The following is an 11,186-nucleotide window of genomic DNA, read 5'->3' on the forward strand; positions in this document are numbered from 1 at the left end:
AGTGTGGCAGCTAGGTATGGATGTGTCATTGGGCAGTACATGATTTTGCACGGAGACTTTATTATATAACCATAATTTGTTTTGATATTATCAATTTTCTGGGCTTTCAGAATATGGAAGGACAGGAAATAAATGCCATAACACTAACTGACTACACATTTATTTAGGGACTGCACAAATATGAGCAGAGACAGAAGAGAGTGAGAAATTAAAGAGAAAATAAAAACTATAAAGGTTTAATTTTATGGCTAAACTATCAGAAACTTTTAATGTTTCAGTCTACATCCACCCACCATCACACTTCCCCTACCACAACAACCAGCACCAGTAATTTCCCAACAGTCCCTCATTGAAAAATGTTGCAATAGGATCGCTTTCCCTAAAAAAAATACAGTATTTCAAAATGTTTTGCACATCAAGCTTGTGTCTATACATGCATGCATGGAAAACAAACCTTTGTGCTTTTCTGTCGCGAGTACACAAACCTCAGGCAGACAGATAAATGGCCTGCCAGACGCCGAGCGTAGCACGAGGTGGAAGGAAAGTGGTCGACATATGGTGCGCAGACTGCAGACGAAGAGGTAGCAAAAATGTGCACAAAGCAGGTGCACTCTAAACTTTACCCTGATACTGAAACAAACTTCACATCAAGACAGGAAAAAGGAGAGCGATACAGAAAGAAAGAAAGTAAAGTTAGGGGAAGACAAGTGAATAATCGTCCCCTCGTTGTGTCCCTGCATCTGGAAGCACTTCTCACTTGTTTTGAAGTTTTTATCCCCACAATCCACTCGCAGTTTCTGTGCTCGGAAGAAGGTCCCGCTGTTTAAAAGGTGTATGCTTTTGTGTGATTTTTTACACACCACACACACATAAACTCTTAAATGATCTCCAAATCAGGATAAACGTTAAAGCCCAAATATGGAAAGTGGATCATTAAAGAACTATTTATTAGATTTGTTATACAAAGCACATTATAATCGGGGGCTAAACATTACCATTAATTTCACTATGATTTCCTCTGATGCCAGTTTCCTGAAAGGAGGCGAATACAAGTGATGCAACACTGCTCTCTGCAGGAAATGAAGAAAATGTCAAATATTTTTGGTGTTACAGTTAAAATTTATTATCACTTCATATTCTGTGTACGCATACCACGTTTAAACTTACATTGCAATAAAATAATGATTACTTACTCCATGTAATGAACTGTTTGCTAGTTAATTTGCTATATGACAACACAACAACAGTATATTCTGTCACTATTTAATCAGTCAGGTTAAATTATATATCTCAATACAGACACTGTGACTATCAAGGGGACTGCACTTCAGGGCTTACAAAACAACATCTCGTTCAATATTTTGACGATCAACTGTCCTTCTGTGTGGTGAGTTTAGTTTACTGAATGAAAACAGAAAGAAGTCCAATGTGTATAAATGTGAGACCAAGGCAACTTGTGAGCTGTGACTGAAAAGAAAAACTGTGAGAGGTTAAAAATCCCATTTAACATTTAGGGATGTGACTACAAAAAACTAGTACTGTATACTTTGAAACATTCAGGCCTTTGGCAATACTGTAACACATGATTAACAGTGCATTCAGATACAAGAGTTCAGATGTGAAGAATCGGCACTTAAGTGGAGGGTGTTGCAGCAGAAAGTAAATTGCATTGCTTTAATATTAAGAAAGGCATCTTTTAGTCAAATAAATAAAGTGACATATCACAGGAAGCCGTATGCTATACATAGCAGCAACAGCAGCAGCTCCTTAAAGTTTGCAGCTTTCAAATATGCTTGAAATTAAGATGCTGCTTGATGATATTATGATATGGATAAAGACATGAGCTTCACTATGTTCCATAATGGTAAGGAAATTCTACGGTTTTAATGATCTTTGCAACAAAGTGTGTATTTAGAGACTATAATATTGTAATGATTGAGTTGTTTTTGGTCCATGCTGTAAAGAGAACTGACAGAGTGAGAAAGAGAGGAAACGGGATGGATTTAGTGAGTGGATGAGAGACACTGGTAAAGAAGGGAAAGTGTGAGTGTGTTATGTTTCACTGTGGTTAACTAAGGAAGGAGCGGGAGGAAAGTGTTTTAGTGCAGGATCTCAATGAGGAGGCGCTTGAAGTCTCCACCGCACTCAGAATCCAGTGCATCTTTCAGGGTTACGTCGTACTTCTCCAGGTACATGTCCTTCACCGTGTCCAGATCAATCTGTGGGTTGGCGAAATAAAGAGGATGTCACACACTTTTAGACTCTCAGACCTTATCGAGGGTATACTTACACTTGCACACTAGGCCATACACTCACACACAGAGAGACACACACTTGCCTCAGAGCGGCCTACGATGATACGAATCAGTGTGTCCTCATCGGTGCCCAGTCCCTTCATGGCAGCGTTAAGACGCCGAGCAAAATACAGCTGTGGGTTCTTAGCGCACCTTACTAAAAATAACACACAAACACAGAGTTACTGAAAATCAAAGATATTTCACTGACTTCTGAATGCTTGTGGTCTTACGTACCGAGAGTAATGTAGCAGTCCTTAAGTGTCCCCGTGGCCTCCGAGTCAATGGTGTCCAAAATGTCTGTTCCTGAAAGCTGCAAGACAGCTGGTTAACATGAGACCTGATAACAGCAGTAAGGAGTGAGTGAAATGACAAACGAATGAATAAATGAGTTAGAACAGCAAAAAAAAGAAAACGTGCAACGATTGAATGTAGTACATACCGCCTCATAGGCTTTGAACATGGCCTGAAGCTGCAGGTAGTTCCTGTGTGTCAGGATGTAGGTGAAGGTGGACTCGTCTGTGCCAAACCTGCCTTCTCCTGCCTGATGAGAACAAAGAGAAGAAAAAATACAACATTTCAAAGAATATGGATCATCCCTCAGTGTTTTTAAGCAACATAAATTGATCTATTTTCTTCTGCTTATCCAATTCTAGATGTAGGGTATCCCGGCTGTCACAGGGCGAGAGGCGTGGTGCACCCTGGACAGGTCGCCAGTCTGTCGCAGGGCTAACACATAGAGACAGACAACAATTCACATTCACACTTATGGGTAATTTAGAATCACCAGTTAACCTAACCCCACTAACTGCATGTCTTTGGTTCATGTGAGGAAGCGCTGGATTCAAACACAGGGCTGTCTTGCTGTGAGGAAACAGTGCTAGCCACCATGCTAGCATCAACATAAATCCTTGACACTTTCAGTCGTCAGTTACGTAAAAGAAATGATGAGAACATGTGTTAATTTGCTCAGATGGGGGACAAGAGTAAGTTGACAGTGTGTATATTAGAATGACTATAAAAGCTATTTATGTTATTAGTAGGGTTGCCAACGGTCCCTTAAAATACGGAATCGTCCCGTATTTAGAAACAAAAGTACACGTCCCGTATTGAGCTAATAAGGGACGCACTTTGTCCCGTAATACAGTGAGAATCAAAAGTAGTCTATAAATGTTAATGGAATTAACACTTTGTTTGAAAACATAATTCCCAGCCCCTCTCCTGCTTTGTGACCAATGAGCTGACAGCACACTTATGACAATTCGAGTATGACAATTCAGATTACCGCTCATCTCATTGGTCGAGGAAAGGTCGCTTGCGGAGAAAATACCGGAAGACAACAGATGACCACAACAAGAAGCATGGCCAACAGGGAAACAAACGCCGACTCTGCGGTGCAAGTCTCGGACGACAGTACACCTAAAGCTGGGCAGACACTGTGCGATTTTTTTCAGTCACGTTATTCAGCTCCTGCTCAAACTGCACGATTGACTCGCAGGGGTTAGAAGTTCGTATGTCACGATGTACTCTCACACTATACCGCCCGATGCTCTGATGCGACCTGAGTGCTCACACTGTGCCTCCATAACATGAAGGTTATAACAGAAAATCTGTCGCTCTCTCTCTCTGTCTTTCACTCACACAGACACACCACCACCATCAACTTTGCTAAATTGCTAATGAAAAACATGATCAGGCAGCTGTGATTGAGCAGCAGTGTAAATCCAACTATTTTCACGGTTGTTGTGGTCGTGATAATTTTGTGATGCCACATCCAAAAGGCTCGGATGAGCTTTCCAAAGTTCTACAAGTTGTGCCTCCATCGCTTGTGTCCAGATCACACGCTGCACAGCCATGCTGCTCCGTCTTTTTCACCAACGTTTACGTTTGCGCGCGAGCAGTGTGAGCGGCTGTGGTGAGAACCTCACGAGCGATTGATGATCGGGAGCTGGTCGTGAGGTGTTAATCACTTCTCGTTACCCCACGTATACTACACGACGCACGATGAAGGCCAAAATCGGTCCGATCACTCAAAAATCGGCTCAAAATGGGCCTAAAACCGCACAGTGTGAGCCCAGCATTAGAGCAGCAATGTTTGTTCCCCTCAGAGAAAGGGAAGAATGGGAAAAGGAAAACACCTGGCTGGAAAACGTTAATATGGGCATGTGCAGTGAATATCAGCGCTATGTGGCCAGAAGTGTGATAATATAATTTATTTTGTGTAATAAACAACTGCAAGGATAGATGATTACAACAAATAGATGACTAATACATAAAAGTAATACATAGGTGAATAATGATGATGAGTTATGATGCGTAATCATGGGAACAAGCGGGTTTACAAACAGGAGCAGCTGATTAGCATTAGAAAAGCTGAAATAATACCTCAACTGAAGCCAATTGTACTAAATGCACTACATGTGCACTGTTACAAGAATGTTTTTCTTTCTATTGTTTTCTATTATTTTAAGTTAAGCAGGACAGAGTTCTTTTAAAGAAAGATTTACTTATATTCTCAAAAGTTAAGCATGACAGGCTTCTGTTTAAGAAAGAGTCCTGTTTTATTGTGTTAATGTTGTCATTTTGAGCTAAAAATAAATGGCTAAATGATCATTTGTTTCACATGTGTTCATATCACAAAGAATAGAATATGCATCTACTTAAATCAACTTCAAGTCAAATGGTTAAAAAAATAATTTCACACACAAAAAAAGAGCTAGAAAATTCACCACACTGGGAAGGGTGAAGACAACTGGGTCGCCCGGCCCTGGCCACGAGGTGTCCCTTATTTATTTTTCAGGGAGTTGGCAACCCTAGTTATTAGACTCTGTAGAGCCACGTTAGTAGCTCTGTGTAACCCAGTATCACGGCAACGCTTGCGTGTAATAAACGCGCCGGTCCACCGTGCGTATGTATGAGGAGAAGGAGAAATTTTATTTCAAGCCAACAAGAAAACAATCGAGGAAAAGTGTTTAAAGAGACATTATTAACACATTTACATGTAAATATATATTAGCCATATAGCTTCATCATTTCTGGTATAGAAGGAGGCTGGAATGTCTTCATACTTTCCTGTTATTATGACTTTTTGGCTTTAAATATATTACCTGCTCGTACTGCAACTTAAGCGTGTAGCTTAACTTATGCTTGTCCATTTCGCGCTTTGGAGAGGCAAAGCAAGACATGCACTGTATTCCTATTGGGCAGATAATTCTAAATATCAATACTATCTAAACCAACGCTGGTATTGGTATTGGATCAATACTAGCGCGATAGGATTGACATTTGTTTCCATAGCCTATAAAACATTTAACCACATTTCCAAGCCTCAAATCATAAAGGGAGGGTGAAAAAGGTCAAGTCTTGATAATGTGACTAACCACTGGTTTTATACTGTCCGTGGCTAAATCCTGCAGCCTAATGCATTAGCATTGTATATTTACTAAGGACATTAAGTTTCCTATTTAATAAGTTATTTAGTCACATTTTTGAGGCATTCCTCTAGAATCTTTACTAAAAAAAGATGCTTCCGTCTGGGGTGGTGGACTGCTCAACGACAGCTGTAGTCAGCGTCTATTCTTTAAAACACTGCATAAACTTTAACTGAATAATATGTGGGATTCTGTGATGTACATGTGATTCCAGGATTACATGCTTATGCATCTAAATCAGGCATCCGCTTACCGACATCAAACTACATCGGTGTGATTAAAAGGGCAACCTGTGTTATGGGCTTTGAAATGAAAAAAATTCAACACGCACCTCAAACAGAGATGCAGCATCTTGTTCAGCTAAATCCTCGTCCACCTCGTAGCCCTCGTCTCTGCTTGCCTGTAGACAAAGAGATTGGAGGATAGGACAAGAAATTAGGAGGGGTTTAAAATGAAAGATGAGGGACAAGAACTTAATGAGATAACAATGATGTGCTCCAGATTAAGTGGATAAATTGAAAGCCACCGAGCTCTTTGGATTGGCATTGCTGTAGAACTTGAGTCACTTCATGTTTGTCATTTTTTCTGGGGGAAAAGGAAAAGAGAGGGGAAGCAGGAGAGGGTGGGGGCCCTGAAAAAGCTGGAGAGGGAAGCATGCCTAACAATCTAGTGAATGTCTCAGTGGGTGAGTCACAGCATAGAGAACAATTCTTCGAGCTATAACCAAGGACAAAAGCTTCCATTTGTCTGCGAAGCTCAGAGATTCAAGAAACAGTGCAAAAGACAATGCATTTCCTGGTTGGAACCTTTTTTGTACCTGCAGCAGTGAAATTAGGAGGTTCCTCACATCTCCACTGGTATCATCCTCGATATCTGCCTCCAGGTCACGCTCGTTCACTGTAAGGGAAGTGTGCAATGTGAACTTCTATGTCAACAACAGATTTTGTAATGTGATCTAAATGTGGATAAAGTCAGACAGCAGAAAACGTGGAAAACACAAGTCACTACACCCAGATGAAATTATAACATTGGTATTCTGTGCGTTAGTTAACCAGCCACACTTTCCAGTATGAAAGGAAAGGAACACCCTGAGATGACTCAGAGGAAACGTTACCCTGGGCATATGCCTCCCTGTAGCTCAAGATGTCCTGTTGGGTGAAAAAAGACAGCATTAAGATGATGTTTCTGTTTTTCTCACATCTTACAGCATCTGTTTTATCTTCCCCGTGTCACATCTTCTTATGTATTCTGAAGACAAAACGCAGCACTGTTGCCTTTACTTTGTCACCATTGTGATTTAACTGTCAGCTCTAATAAAAACACACTGCGCCAGAACACCGTTTATCCACAGCACCGTCGATCCACAGACCTGATTCGTCGCCGTGCACAAGATCTCGACGAGCACGGCTTCATCCGTGCCCGCCCCCTTCATGGCCTTCCTCAGCTCCTTGGCGAAGTAAAGGTGAGGAGGGTCACACATAGCCATGACGGCTTTCTCAAAACTACCTGTTAGTTCCTTCTTCAGGACCTCCTCTAACTCCTGAGGAAATACATAGGTCACATGATTTGCAGTTATTCTGTGTGTGTGTGTGCGTGTGTGTGTGTGTGTGTAACATCCAGAAAGAGACAGGTACGTACATCATCATATTTTTCAAAGTAGGCCTGTTTGATCTCCACACGCTGAGCTGCAGAGCGATTGGCCAGAATCTGGATAATGGCCTCTTCATCTGTGCCTGGAGAAAATACAGCAGAACAGACCTGAAGGATTGATTCAAATGACTTTATTATCACAGCAACGTTAGACTATTACTGGGCTGATAACGTCACACTGACGGAAGTCACCAGGACAGACCTTTTTGTTTCTGTTAAAGGACTTTCAGATGAATATCCTTCTCTTAAACATTGGGATAAAGAGCAGTGATAAAAGTGCAGATATACACACACAGCAAAGACGCTGTTCTAAGCACTTGCATCAACTCCTGGGGTGGCTGTAGCTCAGGAGGTCAAGCAGGTCATCTACTGATTAGTGGTTCGATCCCTGGCTCCTCCAGTCGGCATGCCAAGTATCCTTGGACAAGATACTAACCCCAAGTTGCTCTCTGATGCATCCATTGGAGTATGAATGTTAGTTAGGAAGCCATAAAAAGCTTAGAAGAAAGTGAATGTGGCATGTTGTATAGAGTGCTTTGTGTACTTTGGGAGAGTAGAAAAGTGCTAAATAAGATTCAGACCATTTAACTCCCAACCAGGAAGTCTGGTTTGCTGCGAGACAACAGTGCTAAGCATCGCGTCACTGTGCTGGCTGCTAACACTATAGAGGACGTAACATGTTGATTAGTACTGAACTCTCCAAGTAGATATTTTATTATCCCTAAATCCGCTTCTGCCACACTTATTAAAATCTGTATTTTCTAGAGAGGGTTTGCTTATTTCAGTTTTAATTAGTTTATCTAGTGTTTTACACATTTGCCTCACACGTAAAGGTTTCCCTGTTTAATCCCAGCAAGAGGCATCTGCTGTTAATATCCAACATGCAGAGCGACCTGCTGGGATGAGCACTTGTGAATAACGGAGCCGCTGAAAACAGCTTTCAGTTTCTTTATTTTCTGTCATATAAATCCTAGTGTTAATGTCATAACAAGTATGGCCAATGTTTCCAATAATGACATGAGAAAATGTCTGCTTTACAAGAGCAAGCCAATCATTAGAGTTGGATAAGGAGGGTGGTCATAAAGGATGAGGCTGCACCAATGCCCAATACGAATAGTAATCAATAAAAATTGAATTGTGAATCATCTGAAGCTACTCTACTAGAGTCCTAGAAAAAAGAATAAAAAAAAAATAGGGATCTGGAAATGACCAAAAGAGGTCGAGTTAAAAAAAGACAACAGTTTGAAGATGTACTCAATCAATGTACCTGAGATATGGATTCTGATATAATTTACCTCAAATACCACATAATCCCTGTAAATGCTGTTTCATGACAGAACCAAACATACACATCAACAGGGGAGGTTATTAGCTGTGCAAATACTCTGATGCATTGTGTAACGTCACTTTGTTCACAACAACAGTTGTAAGCTGTGGGGAACACTGCAGGCTTGGTGAGAAGAACAACAACTCCAGTGAGCAGGTAGCAGATAATGCCAGTGAGGATTTAGTAACACAACCGACTGAAGCTTATGTCCACGCTGTGTGAGAGGCAGGCTTTGAAACCTACACCCACCTATCTTGTGAAAGTACCACTGCATAAAGATCTTTGCAGACTATGACATTTGCCTCTCTGTACCAACACCAGTTCTCAGTGGAGTACGCCTCGTACTGTAGTTACATCAAACTTAGCAAGTGTTGAAATTAACTCTCTGCAACACATAAAATGTAATATTGATTTTTCTGAGTGTTTCTCTGTTATTAGTCTGAAAACTTTTAGGCATAAAAAGACAAATCCCCACTTTTTACAAATGCTTTACTATCAGTTAAATTAGAGGCTCTATTACGACCTTACTAAACTGCAATTATCATAATCATGATCAAACACACAAAGAGAGTCTTCACATGACTACAGCATAACCTAATATACTTCCTGAGAGAGGAGTTAAAACAATAAACTTGTATGTACTTACCTAAACCTTTACAGGCTTTTCGAATAGCTTTTATATCTGCTGTAACATCAAAGTCCTCACATGGGACTATAGTGGGCTGGAGAACACACAATCGCAGAAAATATTGAATATTCTTAGTAATAAATTCAAACAGTTCATTCAAAGCAGCCACAACAGGTAAAGCAAATCAATCAATCAATAAGACTGACTCATAATGTTACATTAGAAAAGTGCCGGCATTTAACTACAACTGTAACCTTGTCCACGCAGATGAAAGGGTGAGGTCGTTGAAAGGAGTTAATATGGTGTTACATTCAGGCTCCTGCGGAGAAAAGGGTGCTGCCTGTGTGTGATCGCTGAGTCATGGGGCAGCAGCAGCCTCCTCTTCTCGCCCACCCTTGGTCTAATACAATGCGGCCTTATTGATCTGATCTTACAGAAATGCCTTTTTCCCTGGGCCTGGCATGGCACACTCCCTTGCTCAAGTTAACTGCGCCAGCTCTGTCTGTCTTTACACACCGCAGGCCACACAAACACAACAAAACTGAAGAAAATAATAAAAGTGACGCTCTCGCGGAGGCTGTCTGCGGTACTCAGTGAGGCTGTAGCTCAGCGTCTCTGCTGTCAGAGTTTGGATCTTCAATATTCATCCTAACACCAAACTTTTAGGCACTTTTATAATACATTTAAATAACTGCGTTTCAACTCAGCTGAGCTTTTGTCATTAGTTATAGATGACCTCTTACCTGCACGTTGCCCATGTCCTCCACACGCACGTCTTCTGGCTATGATCGAGCTGAAGCTGGATGTGGAGCGTCCTGATGTTGTGCTGCTGTGGAGCTGATGTATCGCGTGTCAAAGAGGACTTGCTGTTCCTGCAGGGACTCAACCCTGTCCGGTGCTGCAGCGATGACGTCACCGCGGCTCATTGCATTAGCAGGATGAAACAGGGTGCTGCTGCTGGAGGTAACCTCCCGGTTAACCTTCAACTTACCGCAACGGTTCTTTTCCTTTAATTCTTATCATGTATTTAATCTGTAACCTGTAACTCTTTCAGAGTCTAAAATTGCACTACAACACCACTGCATTTAACAGTAGGCTACATCAAGATATTTTAAAAACTTACTAGCTTATAAAGTGTGATACAATATTAAATACTGTCCCGGTACCAAAGAGCATTAACATGCTCACACCTCAATGGAAATACAGCTCTTATGATACCAAGTTTGTTCTTCTACTCAGATAAATTTGTTAAATCTTAGATTTTTATGTTTTGTACTTTGATGCCACCTTGTGCGAGTTAATCCATATAATATAACCCCAGTCCATTTAATAAGCGGACACTGGATTAAATTAAATTCTGTTTTATTTACATAGCACCAAATCACAACAATCGACTGGTGGAGCTTTATTTTGTGAGACTCTACAGTTTTAACATTCCTTAAACTGTTTTTTTTTTTAAGAAGAAGAAACTTCCTGCAGAACCAGGCTCAGGGAGGGGCAGCCATCTGCTGCGACCGGCTGAGAGTGATGGAAAGAAGAGAGGACATCGAAACTCTGTAGAAGAGAGTCAGAGATTAATAATAACTAATTATTAAATGTAGAGTGGTGTGTAAACTCATAGTGAGTAAAAAGAGGTGAGAGAAGGAGAAACATTTATGGGAAGCCACCAGCAGTCAAGGAATATTGCTGCATAACTAAGGGAGGATTCAGGGTCCCCTGATCCGGTTCTGACTATAAGCTTTGTCAAAAAGCAAAGTTTTAAGCCTGATCTTAAAAGTAGAGTGAGTGTCTGTCTCCTGAATCCAAACTGGAAGCTGGTTCCACAGAAGAGGGGCCTGAAAGCTGAAGGCTCTCCC

At 41.1% G+C, this 11,186-nt stretch overlaps 1 protein-coding gene across 1 annotated transcript; it reads right to left on the reverse strand.

The window, feature by feature from the left end:
• Positions 1 to 1,098: 1,098 nt before the first annotated feature.
• On the reverse strand, positions 1,099 to 10,233 carry LOC113011213 (annexin A13-like). Its single transcript, XM_026150654.2, has 11 exons — positions 10,074 to 10,233; positions 9,349 to 9,424; positions 7,364 to 7,458; positions 7,095 to 7,265; positions 6,840 to 6,873; positions 6,543 to 6,622; positions 6,057 to 6,125; positions 2,737 to 2,838; positions 2,532 to 2,607; positions 2,339 to 2,451; positions 1,099 to 2,219 (listed from the first exon to the last, which is right to left on the reverse strand). Exons 1-11 carry the CDS (start codon positions 10,086 to 10,088, stop codon positions 2,100 to 2,102), a joined length of 951 nt encoding a protein of 316 aa, XP_026006439.1. The 5' UTR covers positions 10,089 to 10,233; the 3' UTR covers positions 1,099 to 2,099.
• Between the last annotated feature and the right edge of the window lie 953 nt (positions 10,234 to 11,186).

Source organism: Astatotilapia calliptera, chromosome 18 (genome assembly GCF_964374335.1).
Source record: "Astatotilapia calliptera chromosome 18, fAstCal68.1, whole genome shotgun sequence".
In the NCBI taxonomy this organism is placed as follows: domain Eukaryota; kingdom Metazoa; phylum Chordata; class Actinopteri; order Cichliformes; family Cichlidae; genus Astatotilapia; species Astatotilapia calliptera.

Coding starts and splice junctions, on each gene's coding strand:
- LOC113011213 (XM_026150654.2), bottom strand. Junction 6,623..6,839: donor CAGGGAGGCATATGCCCAGG/GTAACGTTTCCT, acceptor CTTCCCTTACAG/TGAACGAGCGTGACCTGGAG. Junction 2,220..2,338: donor TCATCGTAGGCCGCTCTGAG/GCAAGTGTGTGT, acceptor GCCAACCCACAG/ATTGATCTGGACACGGTGAA.